Source organism: Pseudoliparis swirei, chromosome 23 (genome assembly GCF_029220125.1).
Source record: "Pseudoliparis swirei isolate HS2019 ecotype Mariana Trench chromosome 23, NWPU_hadal_v1, whole genome shotgun sequence".
Taxonomy (NCBI): Eukaryota; Metazoa; Chordata; class Actinopteri; order Perciformes; family Liparidae; genus Pseudoliparis; species Pseudoliparis swirei.
Genome location: NC_079410.1, coordinates 23,444,793 through 23,462,720, shown reverse-complemented (window position 1 = coordinate 23,462,720; position 17,928 = coordinate 23,444,793). Strand labels below are relative to the sequence as shown.

Below are 17,928 nucleotides of genomic sequence, written 5' to 3'. Positions count from 1 at the left end.
ATTTTTGAAATGTCCCCAGACATAAAGGAATATCATATCATCATATCATATATATATGTATTTATTTATTTTAACTCGCGTCATGGCGTGTTGGTCCACGTGGAGGTGTTCATGTCTGTGTTGTGTCCATATCTCTGTTATTCTCATCTCTGCTGACCTGTACAAACTGTAGAACTGACCAGGCGCTTTCTGAAGTACCCGTGATGTCTGAAGCTTCGGACGCCGTCGGTCTCGTGGTATTCTTCATTTAACAACCGCTTCAACACAACGTGCTGAAGCACTGCATCAGAGTGGGCGGAGCTCCGGCGCCGTGTCCGTGTGCAGCACTAACGTACTAATGACTCGACCAATCCAGCGGTGGCATTCGCTCGCCCTCCGCCTGGTGTCGTGTTGCATAACCACGCACATGATGACATGGCTGTGGTTGCCTCCCTGAGACCCCGGTCTGCTCCTTGTGTCTTGCTTGTTGCCGACCATGCGCCCACACAGAACCAGGCTGAACACCGGCTGGGAGCCACTGTTGAATTCATCGTATGGATCTCATGTACGATCTCTTCTCACACCGCTGTTCCCCAGTCTGCCACTAGGGGGTAAAGCAGCTCTTGACGCTCTTTGTCGTGAGGTTGTTCAGTCACAGCGACGCACCTCATTGATTTCACTCTGAACCCCAGGTGATGAGCGTCCCTCTTCAAGCTGGTTCCGTCAGCAGCTCCTGGCGGCTCCTTGTTTGAGGTCCAACATGAGGCTCTGGGCATGTGACGCCGCTGCCGGGTCAGAACCTGCAGCTCGTTGTGTGTTTAGTGCTTTTTTCACACTGAATGACTTATTCCCTAGAAACTAATGAGCACATTGCTGTGCAACACAGAGACGTGACGTGGTGGTGTGATTCGTGTCGATGGCGTGGAGCTGGCTGAGGGATCCTCTGGTCCTGGTGAAACGTGTCATGTTTATTCCTCATGTGGATCATGTGTCTGGTGTGCTTCTCTCAGGGGTCTGTGGAGCCCATGCAGATCGACGCAGACCCCCAGGAGGACCAGCAGAATGCCCCGGACACCAATTACATCGTGGAGAACCCAACGCTGGTACTGACCCAACAGACTTTGATATAAACCCTCAAACTAACCCGATGTAATGGTTCGACCCTAGAGAATCATTCATTGCATGAAGCTGTTCATCAAGGTCATGACCTACAAACAAGTCTAGATTAGCTGTTTCAGCGCAGCTGTGCCCCACTGTGTTACCTGCCCTCTCACCTGCCCCCCCCCCCCCCCCCCCCATGTGTAGGACCTGGAGCAGTATGCCACCAGCTACAGTGGGCTGATGCGCATCGAGCGGCTCCAGTTCATCGCGGAGCACTGCCCTCAGCTGCGGGTGGAGGCCCTGAAGATGGCCCTCACCTTCGTCCAGAGGACCTTCAACGTGGACACCTACGAGGAGATCCACCGCAAACTCACAGAGGCCTCACGGTACCCTGTGGCCGGGACACTGCGTATGGAGAGACTGCTTCCCTGGGACCACATGGTCCCGGAGTGAGCTCTATGAACAGTCCTAGTCCATCTCTATGAACAGTCCTAGTCCATCTCTATGAACAGTCAGTGCATCTCCATGAACAGTCCTAGTCCATCTCTATGAACAGTCCTAGTCCATCTCTATGAACAGTCCTAGTCCATCTCTATGAACAGTCCTAGTCCATCTCTATGAACAGTCCTAGTCCATCTCTGAACAGTCCTAGTCCATCTATGAACAGTCCTAGTCCATCTCTATGAACAGTCATAGTCCATCTATGAACACAGTCATAGTCCATCTCTATGAACAGTCCTAGTGCATCTCTATGAACAGTCATAGTCCATCTCTATGAACAGTCATAGTGCATCTCTATGAACACAGTCATAGTCCATCTCTATGAACAGTCCTAGTGCATCTCTATGAACAGTCATAGTCCATCTCTATGAACAGTCATAGTGCATCTCTATGAACACAGTCATAGTGCATCTCTATGAACACAGTCCTAGTGCATCTCTATGAACAGTCCTAGTGCATCTCTATGAACAGTCCTAGTCCATCTCTATGAACAGTCCTAGTGCATCTCTATGAACAGTCATAGTCCATCTCTATGAACAGTCATAGTCCATCTCTGAACAGTCATAGTCCATCTCTATGAACAGTCCTAGTGCATCTCTATGAACACAGTCCTAGTGCATCTCTATGAACAGTCATAGTCCATCTCTATGAACACAGTCCTAGTGCAGCTCTATGAACAGTCCTAGTCCATCTCTATGAAGTCATAGTGCATCTCTATGAACACAGTCCTAGTGCATCTCTATGAACAGTCCTAGTCCATCTCTATGAACAGTCGTAGTGCATCTCTATGAACACAGTGACGTTCTGATGCATGTTGCCGTGGTTACTGGAGGATCCACGCTGCACTGCTCTAAAGACGTCACCGTTTCTCTCATTTAGTCAACATGGAATGTACATGGTTGTTGTTGTTGTTGTTTAGGGAGGTGCAGGGTGTGCCGGACACCGTGCCAGAAGGGGCGGTGGTTCCTCCTCCCCTGGACTCTGCCTGGGCCGAGTCCACCAGGAAGAAGGCGCTGCTCAAACTGGAGAAGCTGGACACTGACCTGAAGAACTACAAGGGGAACTCCATCAAGGAGAGCATCAGGTACGGAGGCTCCGCCTCCACAGGGGACGGCCAGCGGGTCAGAGACCGGCTCGGAGAGCCAGGCCCACTCCCGTCGGTCCGTCCTGCACTTGACCTTTGCCCTGGTCCCTACATCTACCTCCTTATCGCCACCTCTCCGGCCTTTCTCCCCAGGAGAGGCCACGACGACCTGGGGGACCACTACCTGGACTGCGGAGACCTCAGTAATGCCCTCAAGTGCTATTCCAGAGCCAGAGACTACTGCACCAGCGCTAAGCACGTCATCAACATGTGTCTGAATGTCATCAAGGTAGCGCCGCTCTCCGCTCCTCTGGAGAACCGCTCTGACGAGTGGCCTTGAGCCGAGTGGAGGAGTGACTGTGTCTGTCTCTCAGGTCAGTGTTTACCTCCAGAACTGGTCCCACGTGCTGAGCTACGTCAACAAAGCAGAGTCCACCCCAGAGATAGCCGAGGTGAGCGTCGCCGACGAGGTCTCGCAGCGGAGGCCAAAGGAAGTGGTGCGGTTCTGCACCCAGGTGACAAACACCTGCTGAGATGACAGTGTTTCTCTTTCTGTTCAAAGCAAAGAGGAGAGCGAGACAGCCAAAACCAAGCCGTCCTCACCAAACTAAAGTGTGCTGCAGGTGAGTGACGGTGAGCCGGTTCTCCACCTGTTGGATGAAGAATGTCCTGAGAGGCAGTCGAAAGAGAGCTGTGGCCAATGAGGCAGGCGGCACAGAGGAGGAGGCGGGGCTATTTGGAAGGAGGCGGGGCCAGACCAGAAGCTGGATGCAGGAAGCAGGGGCAAGAAGTCAGGACCAGCTTCAGACCAGCAGGTCCAATGGACCCTCTGAGACAGGAAGTCACAAGGACTCAGGAGAGGAAGCAGAGTTAGTGATGTGTGATGGAGAGATGGAGATACATCCATAAGGAGAGAGGAGCTCAGTGTATCCTAAACGTCCATAAGGAGAGAGGAGAGGAGAGAGGAGCTCAGTGTATCCTAAGCGTCCATAAGGAGAGAGGAGAGAGGAGCTCAGTGTATCCTAAACGTCCATAAGGAGAGAGGAGAGAGGAGCTCAGTGTATCCTAAACGTCCATAAGGAGAGAGGAGAGAGGAGAGAGGAGCGAGGAGCTCAGTGTATCCTCAGCGTCCATAAGGAGAGAGGAGAGAGGAGCTCAGTGTATCCTCAGCGTCCATAAGGAGAGAGGAGAGAGGAGCTCAGTGTATCCTAAACGTCCATAAGGAGAGAGGAGAGAGGAGCTCAGTGTATCCTCAGCGTCCATAAGGAGAGAGAGGAGAGAGAAGCTCAGTGTATCCTAAGCGTCCATAAGGAGAGAGGAGAGAGGAGCTCAGTGTATCCTAAGCGTCCATAAGGAGAGAGGAGAGGAGAGAGGAGCTCAGTGTATCCTCAGCGTCCATAAGGAGAGGAGAGAGGAGCTCAGTGTATCCTCAGCGTCCATAAGGAGAGAGGAGAGAGGAGCTCAGTGTATCCTAAGCGTCCATAAGGAGAGAGGAGCTCAGTGTATCCTAAACGTCCATAAGGAGAGAGGAGAGGAGAGAGGAGCTCAGTGTATCCTAAGCGTCCATAAGGAGAGAGGAGAGGAGAGAGGAGCTCAGTGTATCCTCAGCGTCCATAAGGAGAGGAGAGAGGAGCTCAGTGTATCCTCAGCGTCCATAAGGAGAGAGGAGCTCAGTGTATCCTCAGCGTCCCCCTCAGCCTCTCAGCCTCTAGTGTCTGGTCTCCATGGAGCTGCTGTCTCCATGACGATCTCCAGGGCGCTCCTCCTCCTCGGTGATGTCATCGTGCTCTGAGTTCCTCTCTTGGCGTTTCAGGGTTGGCAGAGTTGGCTTCTCGTAAATATAAACCGGCCGCCAAGTGCTTCCTGCAGGCGTCGTTTGACCACTGTGACTGTCCAGAGGTGAGTGACGTAAGCAACCCAGAGCCACGCCGCCCACAGTCCCCTCAGCAGGCCGGGGAGCCCGTGTTTTAACTGTGTGTGTGTGTAGCTGCTGTCGCCCAGCAACGTGGCGGTGTATGGAGGGCTGTGTGCGTTGGCCACGTTTGACAGACAGGAGCTCCAGCGTAACGTGATCTCCAGCAGGTAGCAGTGGTTCAGTGGAGGATGAACCGTGGTGCGTTCAAGGACCAGGAGGCGGTGGTAATCCCCTCTGCTCTGCCCGCAGCTCCTTCAAGTTGTTCCTGGAGCTGGAACCTCAGATCCGAGACATCATCTTCAAGTTCTACGAGTCCAAGTACGCCACCTGCCTCCAGCTGCTGGACGAGATGAAGGTGAGGAGGAGCTTCTGGGGGGGGTACATGACTGTGTGTACATGACTGTGTGTGTACATGACTGTGTGTACATGACTGTGTGTACATGACTGTGTGTACATGACTGTGTGTGTACATGACTGTGTACATGACTGTGTGTGTACATGACTGTGTACATGACTGTGTGTGTACATGACTGTGTACATGACTGTGTGTACATGACTGTGTACATGACTGTGTGTACATGACTGTGTGTACATGACTGTGTGTACATGACTGTGTGTACATGACTGTGTGTACATGACTGTGTGTGTACATGACTGTGTGTACATGACTGTGTGTGTACATGACTGTGTGTACATGACTGTGTACATGACTGTGTGTACATGACTGTGTACATGACTGTGTACATGACTGTACATGACTGTACATGACTGTGTGTACATGACTGTGTACATGACTGTGTACATGACTGTGTGTACATGACTGTGTACATGACTGTGTACATGACTGTGTACATGACTGTGTACATGACTGTGTACATGACTGTGTACATGACTGTGTACATGACTGTGTGTACATGACTGTGTACATGACTGTGTACATGACTGTGTACATGACTGTGTACATGACTGTGTACATGACTGTGTGTACATGACTGTGTGTACATGACTGTGTGTACATGACTGTGTGTACATGACTGTGTACATGACTGTGTGTACATGACTGTGTACATGACTGTGTACATGACTGTGTACATGACTGTGTGTACATGACTGTGTGTACATGACTGTGTACATGACTGTGTGTACATGACTGTGTACATGACTGTGTACATGACTGTGTACATGACTGTGTACATGACTGTGTACATGACTGTGTGTACATGACTGTGTGTGTACATGACTGTGTGTACATGACTGTGTACATGACTGTGTACATGACTGTGTACATGACTGTGTACATGACTGTGTACATGACTGTGTACATGACTGTGTGTACATGACTGTGTACATGACTGTGTACATGACTGTGTACATGACTGTGTGTACATGACTGTGTACATGACTGTGTACATGACTGTGTACATGACTGTGTGTACATGACTGTGTGTACATGACTGTGTACATGACTGTGTACATGACTGTGTGTACATGACTGTGTACATGACTGTGTACATGACTGTGTGTACATGACTGTGTGACTGTGTACATGACTGTGTGTACATGACTGTGTACATGACTGTGTACATGACTGTGTACATGACTGTGTACATGACTGTGTACATGACTGTGTACATGACTGTGTGCATGACTGTGTACATGACTGTGTGTACATGACTGTGTGTACATGACTGTGTGTACATGACTGTGTACATGACTGTGTGTACATGACTGTGTGTACATGACTGTGTGTACATGACTGTGTGTACATGACTGTGTGTACATGACTGTGTACATGACTGTGTGCATGACTGTGTACATGACTGTGTACATGACTGTGTGTACATGACTGTGTGTACATGACTGTGTGTACATGACTGTGTACATGACTGTGTACATGACTGTGTACATGACTGTGTACATGACTGTGTACATGACTGTGTGTACATGACTGTGTGTACATGACTGTGTACATGACTGTGTGTACATGACTGTGTGTACATGACTGTGTACATGACTGTGTGTACATGACTGTGTGTACATGACTGTGTACATGACTGTGTACATGACTGTGTGTACATGACTGTGTACATGACTGTGTGTACATGACTGTGTGTACATGACTGTGTGTACATGACTGTGTACATGACTGTGTACATGACTGTGTGTACATGACTGTGTGTACATGACTGTGTGTACATGACTGTGTGTACATGACTGTGTACATGACTGTGTGTACATGACTGTGTGTACATGACTGTGTGTACATGACTGTGTACATGACTGTGTGTACATGACTGTGTGTACATGACTGTGTGTACATGACTGTGTGTACATGACTGTGTGTACATGACTGTGTACATGACTGTGTACATGACTGAGTGTGTATGTGTGTACATGACTGTGTGTACATGACTGTGTGTACATGACTGTGTACATGACTGTGTGTACATGACTGTGTGTGTATGTGTGTACATGACTGTGTGTACATGACTGTGTGTGTATATGACTGTGTGTACATGACTGTGTGTGTGTACATGACTGTATGTGTGTACATGACTGTATGTGTGTACATGACTGTATGTGTACATGACTGTGTGTGTGTGTGTTCTCCAGGATAACCTCCTGTTGGACATGTACCTGGCCCAGCACGTCAAGACGCTCTACAGCCAGATCCGGAACAGAGCCCTCATCCAGGTGAGACTGAAGGGTCCACGTCGCCTGTCTGGACACCACACACCGAAATAAACGGTTTCTCTGACGTGTGTGTGTGTGTGTGCAGTACTTCAGCCCCTACGTGTCAGCAGACATGACTAAGATGGCTCAGGCCTTCAACACCACAGTAGCAGCTCTGGAGGACGAGCTCACCCAGCTCATCCTGGAGGGGCTGATCAACGCCCGCATCGACTCCCACAGCAAGGTGACACACGCACACACACACACACACACACACACACACACACACACACTCGGCCCGTACCAACGCCGCCCCTCTGTGGTAGATCCTGTACGCGCGGGACGTGGACCAGAGGAGCACCACCTTTGAGAAGTCGATCCACATGGGCAAAGAGTTCCAGAGGAGAGCCAAGGCCATGATCCTCAGAGCGGCCGTGCTGCGCAACCAGATCCACGTCAAGGTAGGACACGCGCACACACACACACACACACACACACACAACAATACGCTCAACAATACGCTGCCGGTGAACTCGTGATGCAGAGGCTGCCCGTCTCTCCACAGGCTCTCATTTGTGAAAAGTGCTGATCCCAAAATACAGAATCCCCGGGTGGAGGTTAAGTGCATTGAATGGTTGGTGTCCTCTTCTCAGTCTCCACCCAGAGAGGGCAGCCAGGGGGAGCTGACTGCCGCCAACAGCCAGACCCGGATGAGCACCAACATGTGAGGAGGAGTCCTCCTCCACGCCGCCCAGGACACTAGAGACTCCCCTTACTCCTGTTAGAAGAGCTGATGAGGACCTTTCAAATAAAACACCTTCCTGACATGCAGTCGCTGGTTGTCTCTCTGGTTGTCTCCATGTCTCTGGTTGTCTCTCTGGTTGTCTCTCTGGTTGTCTTCATGTCTCTCTGGTTGTCTCTCTGATTGTCTTCATGTCTCTCTGGTTGTCTCCATGTCTCTCTGATTGTCTCTCTGGTTGTCTCTCTGGTTGTCTTCATGTCTCTCTGGTTGTCTCTCTGGTTGTCTCCATGTCTCTCTGGTTGTCTCTCTGGTTGTCTTCATGTCTCTCTGGTTGTCTCCATGTCTCTCTGGTTGTCTCTCTGATTGTCTTCATGTCTCTCTGGTTGTCTCCATGTCTCTGGTTGTCTCTGGGTGTCTTCATGTCTCTCTGGTTGTCTCTCTGATTGTCTTCATGTCTCTCTGGTTGTCTTTATGTCTCTCTGGTTGTCTCCATGTCTCTCTGGTTGTCTCCATGTCTCTCTGGTTGTCTCCATGTCTCTCTGGTTGTCTCTTCATGTCTCTCTGGTTGTCTCTCATTGTCTCTGGTTGTCTCTCTGGTTGTCTCCATGTCTCTCTGGTTGTCTCCATGTCTCTCTGGTTGTCTCTCTGGTTGTCTTCATGTCTCTCTGGTTGTCTCCATGTCTCTCTGGTTGTCTTCATGTCTCTCTGGTTGTCTCCATGTCTCTCTGGTTGTCTCTCTGGGTGTCTTCATGTCTCTCTGGTTGTCTCTCTGATTGTCTTCATGTCTCTCTGGTTGTCTTTATGTCTCTCTGGTTGTCTCCATGTCTCTCTGGTTGTCTTCATGTCTCTCTGGTTGTCTCCATGTCTCTCTGGTTGTCTCTCTGGGTGTCTTCATGTCTCTCTGGTTGTCTCTCTGATTGTCTTCATGTCTCTCTGGTTGTCTCCATGTCTCTCTGGTTGTCTCCATGTCTCTCTGGTTGTCTCTCTGGTTGTCTTCATGTCTCTCTGGTTGTCTCCATGTCTCTCTGGGTGTCTTCATGTCTCTCTGGTTGTCTCTCTGATTGTCTTCATGTCTCTCTGGTTGTCTTCATGTCTCTCTGGTTGTCTCCATGTCTCTCTGGTTGTCTCCATGTCTCTCTGGTTGTCTCTCTGGTTGTCTTCATGTCTCTCTGGTTGTCTCTCTGGTTGTCTTCATGTCTCTCTGGTTGTCTTCATGTCTCTCTGGTTGTCTCCATGTCTCTGGTTGTCTCTCTGGGTGTCTTCATGTCTCTCTGGTTGTCTCTCTGATTGTCTTCATGTCTCTCTGGTTGTCTTCATGTCTCTCTGGTTGTCTCCATGTCTCTCTGGTTGTCTTCATGTCTCTCTGGTTGTCTCTCTGGTTGTCTCCATGTCTCTCTGGTTGTCTCTCTGGTTGTCTCCATGTCTCTCTGGTTGTCTCCATGTCTCTCTGGTTGTCTCTCTGGTTGTCTCCATGTCTCTCTGGTTGTCTCTCTGGGTGTCTTCATGTCTCTCTGGTTGTCTCTCTGATTGTCTTCATGTCTCTCTGGTTGTCTATGTCTCTCTGGTTGTCTCTCTGGTTGTCTCTCTGGTTGTCTTCATGTCTCTCTGGTTGTCTGGTTGTCTCTCTGGTTGTCTCCATGTCTCTCTGGTTGTCTCCATGTCTCTCTGGTTGTCTCCATGTCTCTGGTTGTCTCTCTGGTTGTCTCCATGTCTCTCTGGTTGTCTCTCTGGTTGTCTTAATGTCTCTCTGGTTGTCTCTCTGGGTGTCTTCATGTCTCTCTGGTTGTCTATGTCTCTCTGGTTGTCTCCATGTCTCTCTGGTTGTCTTCATGTCTCTCTGGTTGTCTCTCTGGTTGTCTCCATGTCTCTCTGGTTGTCTCTCTGGTTGTCTCCATGTCTCTCTGGTTGTCTCCATGTCTCTGGTTGTCTCCATGTCTCTCTGGTTGTCTCTCTGGTTGTCTTAATGTCTCTCTGGTTGTCTTCATGTCTCTCTGGATGTCTCTCTGGTTGTCTGGTTGTCTCTCTGTTGCTGTAGGTTATGGGGCCATCTAGTGGTGAAGCTGCAGAGTGCAGCGCCCCCCGAGGGGGTGGAGAGCTGTGGTGGACTCGTTCTGTCCTCCTCTACTGTCCAGACCTGCAAACTTGTCCGCGTTTATGAGATTGGAGAAAATGTGAAGTGGTGCTCTTCACAAAACATCTTTGATGTGTCGCGTCTCGGCCAATCAGATGTCTTGAATGTTAGCCGCTACATGTGCTGCTGTCCCGCTGCCCGGTGGATCGATGCTAACGAGATGCGTACGTCAAACGCGATGTGATTTAGCATGTCTTTAGTATCGACACTTCCGTAAAGGAGCGGTCAGAGCGCATGCGCTGCTCTGCGTCAGGAGGCGGGGCTTAAGAGGCTTCGGCTTAAAACAAATAAAAGATGCCAGAAGTGAAATGTCTCAGTCCTCAAGGCAGACAGTCAGTGAAGTGACTCCAGCTGCTCGTCCCGGTGACCTATCAGCTGCTCAGATCCTCAAGGCCTCAGTGGATCATCAATGTGATGGCTCCATGTAGTTTCATTCATATCTAATATTACTGACATGTCTTTTAGTGTTGAAGAAGTTAAGTGAACCATACAGATGTTTTATTTGTGTGTGTCTCCTCCCATTGGCTGGAGAGGATCTGATGCATCAGATCCTCTCCAGCCAATGGGAGGAGACGTCTATAGGAGCCTAGAGACGGGACTGAACCCCTCAGAGGGGGAACCACGAGTTCTCCTGGTGTCACATTAAAATACGTCCCTCACATGTGTGCCTCAGTTCATTTGATGAATTTAATGCTCTTTACATGTGAAAGGATTCTTATTGGGCACAGTGCCAACTACCTGCAGAGTACTGTGAGTCACTGGGCCCCATGTGGCCCATTGAGGTACTGCGCACAAGAGCTGTTTGAGTTCTTCCCTCGGTCGACTGAGGCTCCAGGCGGACACACCACAGGACTGTTTGTTACGGGACATTTTATTATCTCCAGTGTTCTCACTAATACTGCATCTTCATGACCTCCATAGGGCTGCAGCGCCCTCCTCTGCCTCTGGGGGCAGTGCAGTCGGGCCCAGTCCTGAGTGCACGGGGCTTATGGGTAGTCTAGCGTTCTCATGGGTCTATCTTTAAGACTGGAATGACACTGAAGGGCGGGGTAAGGGTGGAGGAGGCGGCTTCAGTAGGCGTGGTCGGCCACAAACAGAGACTCCTGAGCGGCACCCTGCTCGCCAGAGGACTCGTACTTGCCCATCGCGGCCTTGCTGTTGTTCTGTGGAGGAAGAAGAAGAAGAGTTCCTTACACCACCAGCAGGTCTCTCCTCACAAGGGCTCTCTGGATGTACTCCTCCTGGCAGGCCCTGCCGTTCTCCTTCTGCCCCCCCCCAGGCCTGCAGGGCGCGGCCGAAGGAGAAGGTGAGGGCCCAGGGCCGCGGCAGGGCGCAGCGGTTGATGGCGTTCGGGTTGGCGGTGGCCTCCGCCTCGCTCTGCCCTCTGGACAGGAAGGTCACACCTGGGGGAGAAGGGCGGACGGTTGGTGCGGCGGGGGCCGGTGAGCGGGCGCGGCGGCCTCACCTGGCACCGCGGGGGGCACCATGCGGCGCTGACCGTGGCCATGGCCACCTCCTGGGGGCGGGGCTTGGTGGGGCAGGAGTGGCCGGCCGTCACCATGTTGGGCTTCAGCAGCGGTCCCTCCAGGTACATGTGGTGGTCCGACAACACCTGGGGAGACAGAGAGATGACTCCTACACCCTCCTTTCACTCATGTCTCAGATTAACTGAATCATGAGATCAGCTGGTCTCACGATGACATCACCACCCCCCCCCCCCCCCATCACTCACCTTCTCCGTGACGTACTGGCAGCGCTGCAGGTCGTGGTCTCCGTCGGGGAGGATCTCCGGCTCCACGATGGGGACGATGCCGTGCTGGGGGGTCAGAGCGTCGTCATGGCAACAGAGAACAGTGAGCCGTGTGAGCAGCCGTCGGAGTCGCTCACCATCTGGCAGATGCTGGCGTAGCGGGCCAGCACGTTGGCGTTCTCCTCGATGGCGAGCTGGGACGGCGTGGTGGGCGTGATCCTCAACATGCAGCGCCGTCCATCTTGTACTGAGCGCAGCGCTCGGAGAGCCCGTCCAGACCTGGGGGGGGGGGGGGGGACTTTACTGACACGCAATACACCTGGCATGGTGATGGCCCTGTGCATCAGGACCCTCTGTCTCCATGGTGATGGTCCTGTGCATCAGGACCCTCTGTCTCCATGGTGATGGCCCTGTGCATCAGGTCCCTCTGTCTCCATGGTGATGGTCCTGTGCATCAGGACCCTCTGTCTCCATGGTGATGGCCCTGTGCATCAGGACCCTCTGTCTCCATGGTGATGGCCCTGTGCATCAGGACCCTCTGTCTCCATGGTGATGGCCCTGTGCATCAGGACCCTCTGTCTCCATGGTGATGGCCCTGTGCATCAGGACCCTCTGTCTCCATGGTGATGGCCGTGTGCATCAGGTCCCTCTGTCTCCATGGTGATGGCCCTGTGCATCAGGACCCTCTGTCTCCATGGTGATGGCCCTGTGCATCAGGACCCTCTGTCTCCATGGTGATGGCCCTGTGCATCAGGACCCTCTGTCTCCATGGTGATGGCCCTGTGCATCAGGTCCCTCTGTCTCCATGGTGATGGCCCTGTGCATCAGGTCCCTCTGTCTCCATGGTGATGGCCCTGTGCATCAGGACCCTCTGTCTCCATGGTGATGGCCCTGTGCATCAGGACCCTCTGTCTCCATGGTGATGGCCCTGTGCATCAGGACCCTCTGTCTCCATGGTGATGGCCCTGTGCATCAGGTCCCTCTGTCTCCATGGTGATGGCCCTGTGCATCAGGACCCTCTGTCTCCATGGTGATGGCCCTGTGCATCAGGACCCTCTGTCTCCATGGTGATGGCCCTGTGCATCAGGACCCTCTGTCTCCATGGTGATGGCCCTGTGCATCAGGACCCTCTGTCTCCATGGTGATGGCCCTGTGCATCAGGACCCTCTGTCTCCATGGTGATGGCCCTGTGCATCAGGTCCCTCTGTCTCCATGGTGATGGCCCTGTGCATCAGGTCCCTCTGTCTCCATGGTGATGGCCCTGTGCATCAGGACCCTCTGTCTCCATGGTGATGGCCCTGTGCATCAGGACCCTCTGTCTCCATGGTGATGGCCCTGTGCATCAGGACCCTCTGTCTCCATGGTGATGGCCCTGTGCATCAGGACCCTCTGTCTCCATGGTGATGGCCCTGTGCATCAGGACCCTCTGTCTCCATGGTGATGGCCCTGTGCATCAGGACCCTCTGTCTCCATGGTGATGGCCCTGTGCATCAGGACCCTCTGTCTCCATGGTGATGGCCCTGTGCATCAGGACCCTCTGTCTCCATGGTGATGGCCCTGTGCATCAGGTCCCTCTGTCTCCATGGTGATGGCCCTGTGCATCAGGTCCCTCTGTCTCCATGGTGATGGTCCTGTGCATCAGGACCCTCTGTCTCCATGGTGATGGCCCTGTGCATCAGGACCCTCTGTCTCCATGGTGATGGCCCTGTGCATCAGGTCCCTCTGTCTCCATGGTGATGGCCCTGTGCATCAGGTCCCTCTGTCTCCATGGTGATGGTCCTGTGTAGGGCTGCAACAACGAATCGATAAAAATCGATTATTAAAATAGTTGGCAACGAATTTCATTATCGATTCGTTGTGTCTCGCGATTATTACGGTGCTCAATAAGTCACGGAGCGTAAACAAAGTTGAGTTGAGCGCAGAGCGGCGCAGGAGAAACCAGAGCGGAGCGAGAGACGGAACGCTGCGTTGTGAGAGCCAATCAGCGCTGAGCTGCTCCTCTGTTGATGAATCTAATTGGCTGCTGCTGCTCACGTGGCGCTGGATGCGGAAGTCATTCACGTCGTCGGAGACATTCACGGAGCTGAGTGCGCCTCCGGGTGACGTCATGACCCCAGACACCAGGGCGCTACATGTCACGACATGTGTGGCATTTCCACAAGAGGATAACGTAGAGAACATGGTTATTTATTCCGTGGCGGATAGCGGAAAATATTTTTCCACGGAGAAAGGCAACGGAGATAAGCCACGCCCACTGCTGTGAGCTGCGCGTGCAGACAACATTTAACGGAGCGGAGCAGCGGCGCCTGATCGCTCTTTTTAATGAAGTATCGATACTAAAAATATGCTAAATCACATCGTTTTTAACGTACGGGTACTTTGTTAGCATCGCTACACCGTGCAGCGTGACAGCAGCAGATGTAGCGGACTAACATTCAAGCTAACCTAACTTCCCAAACGCTGTGGACATCTGAACGCTGATTGGCCGAGACGCGACACGTCCCATCAAAGATGTTTTATTGTGAAGAGCACCACTCCACATTTTTTCCGCGTCTCACTGCAATCTCAACGGCAGCGGGCCAGGTGAACAAAATAATAAATCGGAACGCGTCTCTGATATTGTTCAGGGGGCGGGGCCACATGGGGACCACTGCTCAGGAGAGGAGAGCTGTCAGTCTGTTTGTGACGGTTCATCACCATGGTGACCAGTGAACAGGTTCATCACCATGCTGACCAGTGGATCTCCAGGACCTTTCCATGATTAAACATTTTGTGAAAACTCGGTCTATACGTGACAAAGTGAGAAGATGTAGTATTTAAACTATCAATGAGAATTCCAAAGCATACCGTATATATAGCGTGTAAATTAACATTTGAATAAAACAAATTTGCATTACTTTTCCAAATATTTTGGAATTTTATTTTTTTCAATTACTTTTCTAGGCCTGCTAATAGCCATTGAAAAATTCCAGGACTTTAACCAGGTTTTCCATGACCGTACGAACCCTGTTTTGAATAAAGGGTTGAAAATTAATGTTTTTTTATCCGATTAATCGATTAAATAATCAACCGATTCATCGATTATCAAAATAATCGTTAGTTGCAGCCCTAGTCCTGTGCATCAGGTCCCTCTGTCTCCATGGTGATGGCCCTGTGCATCAGGACCCTCTGTCTCCATGGTGATGGTCCTGTGCATCAGGACCCTCTGTCTCCATGGTGATGGTCCTGTGCATCAGGACCCTCTGTCTCCATGGTGATGGCCCTGTGCATCAGGTCCCTCTGTCTCCATGGTGATGGTCCTGTGCATCAGGACCCTCTGTCTCCATGGTGATGGCCCTGTGCATCAGGACCCTCTGTCTCCATGGTGATGGCCCTGTGCATCAGGACCCTCTGTCTCCATGGTGATGGTCCTGTGCATCAGGACCCTCTGTCTCCATGGTGATGGTCCTGTGCATCAGGACCCTCTGTCTCCATGGTGATGGCCCTGTGCATCAGGTCCCTCTGTCTCCATGGTGATGGGCCTGTGGTCTCCCGTACCCTGGGTGGTGGTCCTGTGCATCAGGACCCTCTGTCTCCATGGTGATGGTCCTGTGCATCAGGACCCTCTGTCTCCATGGTGATGGGCCTGTGGTCTCCCGTACCCTGGGTGGTGGTCCTGTGCATCAGGACCCTCTGTCTCCATGGTGATGGCCCTGTGCATCAGGACCCTCTGTCTCCATGGTGATGGCCCTGTGCATCAGGACCCTCTGTCTCCATGGTGATGGCCCTGTGCATCAGGACCCTCTGTCTCCATGGTGATGGCCCTGTGCATCAGGACCCTCTGTCTCCATGGTGATGGGCCTGTGGTCTCCCGTACCCTGGGTGGTGGTCTCCCCGTGGGTGCCGGCGAGCGGCACCACGCCCTTGTCCACCTTGATGCCGACCGCCATGCCCTTCTCCTTGACCAGCTGGGGGAGGAGCTTCCCGCCGTCCGTCCTCTGGTAGAGCGTCTCGTGGAAGAAGATCACGCCGCCGATGCAGGCGTCCACCCGGCTGTCGGCCGTGAGGAGCAGCTGGCGGTAGAGCCGCCGGTTCTCCTCCGTGTTCTCGGCGTTGATGCTCTGGAAGCGCTTGGCCACGCTGCCTGGAGACGGGGAGAAGGGGGAGGGGCTTTAAGCATTGTGGTAAAGACCAGATCTGACCTCAGAGCGGTCGGACTGGCCTTAAAGCGACAGTCGCCATCTTTCATCAACAGTCGTCCCGCCGTGCGTGGCGTTCTCCTGAACAGGAAGTGGTACCTGTGGACTCGTCGGCGGCCAGGATTCCTTTCCCAGGGGCGACGATCCTCTGGGCGACGCCACTGAGCGCCTTCTTCTGCTCAGGGGTCAGGGTGGGGAACGCGTGAGTCATGGTGCCTGAGAGGAGGGGGAGGAGTCACGATGTGGGAGGAGCAAGCAGCAACAGGACAGCTGACCCCGAGAAGAGGAGCCTTCATGGAGGCGTTGCTGTGAGGTGTGGAAGGCACCCAGGTATCTGAAGAACAACCATCACAGGGGACACAGGTTCACCACGGGGGTCAGTTGCTGCACAGTCCAGCTCATCTTCGTCTTCAAACGGTTGTTTTTCTCCACGGGCCCTTCAGAGGCTCCTGTGGCGACCCCCTGAAGGGCCCGGAGCCCACTCTTGGTAACCCCAATGTAACCCGAGAAGCCCTCAGGGAGACTCGTGGAGCAGCGGTGTGACGTCACCTGGAGTAGTGTGTGTTATCAATAGTAAAGTACAGTATTAATACAGTAGTGACGTCACTTCCGCGTCCTCTCCAAAGCAGCCGAGGGAACCGGGAGGCCTCACGCCTCCACAACAACTTACTGTTAGACTAACGGTGGGGCGCGAGGACCTCGAGCAGACCGGAAATGCGTGATAACGGCCGGACTAACACACACAGAGACGAGCCGCCATCTTACCGGAGAAGATGAAACTCTAAAACTTACCGGAGAGTCTTCCGTGTTGGTGAGGAGCGGGAGAAGCAGGACGCGGCTGCGCGAAGGGACGGAGACCACGGGAGGCGGGGCCTCGGCGGGGAGCGGCCAATCAGAGCGCAGCTGGGGACAGGAGTGACGCCCCGTGGACGGTGATGCTGGGCGTGGGCTTCGTGACCCTCAGCGCTGCCTTGCAGGTCGAAGGTTGCGCAACAACCCTGTAGCAGCGCCACAGAGGACTTGTGTTTGACGCACGCGCACTGAGCCTCCAGATGTAGGCCTCCTGTTCCAGCCGCCATGACAGTGTGTTCCTCCAGAGCCACTGGGTGGCAGTGAAGGACTACAGCGCCTCCTGCTGTGACCTTGGAGGATAAGTGCCCTCTGGAATCCTCCACCAGGTGAGCTGACCCATGAAGCCGCTCTGTGTGGTTGCTGAACATGAGAGCTTCACTCACCGTGAGAGGGTCTGAGGCGTCGAGGGGCCGTTGTTTTTGAACCTGCTGATGACTTCCCAGCCGGCTGCAGCCAGGAGGCATCTCAGTGTTCCACAGAGCCGTCCTCACATGATCCACAGCCGGGTGGAGCTGCTCCTCACAGGAGACACAGAGAGGACTCAGAGGACTCAGGAGATGCATTCTGATGAATGAGACGAGAGACACAGGAAACGACTGTTTCCTCTCAATACACTTCACTTCCAGGACTTCTCATGTTTAGGTTTTTAGAGCTGAAGGATGCATCTCCTCACATCATAAGGCCATAACAACGATATAGATCATAGTTTTGACCACTAGATCAACCATTTGCATCAAGGATGTGTGGTCAGGGGAGGCAGAGCCTCACCTGTCATCATGACAAGTAAAAAAATGAATACTGATAACATCAAATGTATATTAATATTTGTCCGCTGATCTTTATGTAGGACTAATTTCAAAAAAAATTATAGCCAAAAATCGCTGAATTTTATGGAGGACTTAAAATGACTTAAGTATAAATAAATGAATGCATGAATAAATACAAGAATAAATAAATAAATGCATAAATAAATAAATACAGGAATAAATAAATAAATGCTTAAATAAATGTATAAATAAATA

The 17,928-nt window shown here is 52.2% G+C and overlaps 1 protein-coding gene and 1 pseudogene across 6 annotated transcripts in view; one reads left to right on the top strand and one right to left on the bottom strand.

Annotated features, from left to right (window-relative positions):
- Positions 1-8,084, top strand: part of gps1 (G protein pathway suppressor 1) — an 8,958-nt gene extending 874 nt beyond the window's left edge. Inside the window, exons 2-15 of one of the 6 annotated variants that reach the window (XM_056406392.1) lie at positions 173-236; positions 990-1,082; positions 1,285-1,529; positions 2,501-2,665; positions 2,819-2,954; positions 3,040-3,117; positions 3,228-3,288; positions 4,479-4,573; positions 4,653-4,747; positions 4,830-4,935; positions 7,194-7,274; positions 7,360-7,497; positions 7,580-7,714; positions 7,907-8,084. In XM_056406392.1, coding sequence (XP_056262367.1) covers positions 204-236; positions 990-1,082; positions 1,285-1,529; positions 2,501-2,665; positions 2,819-2,954; positions 3,040-3,117; positions 3,228-3,288; positions 4,479-4,573; positions 4,653-4,747; positions 4,830-4,935; positions 7,194-7,274; positions 7,360-7,497; positions 7,580-7,714; positions 7,907-7,981 — 1,536 coding nt within the window. In that variant the 5' untranslated portion in view covers positions 173-203 and the 3' untranslated portion in view covers positions 7,982-8,084. Of the gene's footprint in view, positions 1-172; positions 237-989; positions 1,083-1,284; positions 1,530-2,500; positions 2,666-2,818; positions 2,955-3,039; positions 3,118-3,227; positions 3,289-4,478; positions 4,574-4,652; positions 4,748-4,829; positions 4,936-7,193; positions 7,275-7,359; positions 7,498-7,579; positions 7,715-7,818 lie in introns of all 6 variants that reach the window. The other 5 variants (XM_056406391.1, XM_056406394.1, XM_056406393.1 and 2 more) reach the window with 5 other exon arrangements.
- A 2,705-nt stretch (positions 8,085-10,789) lies between these two features.
- LOC130188925 (fructose-bisphosphate aldolase A-like) lies at positions 10,790-16,913 on the bottom strand (annotated as a pseudogene).
- Positions 16,914-17,928: the final 1,015 nt, after the last annotated feature.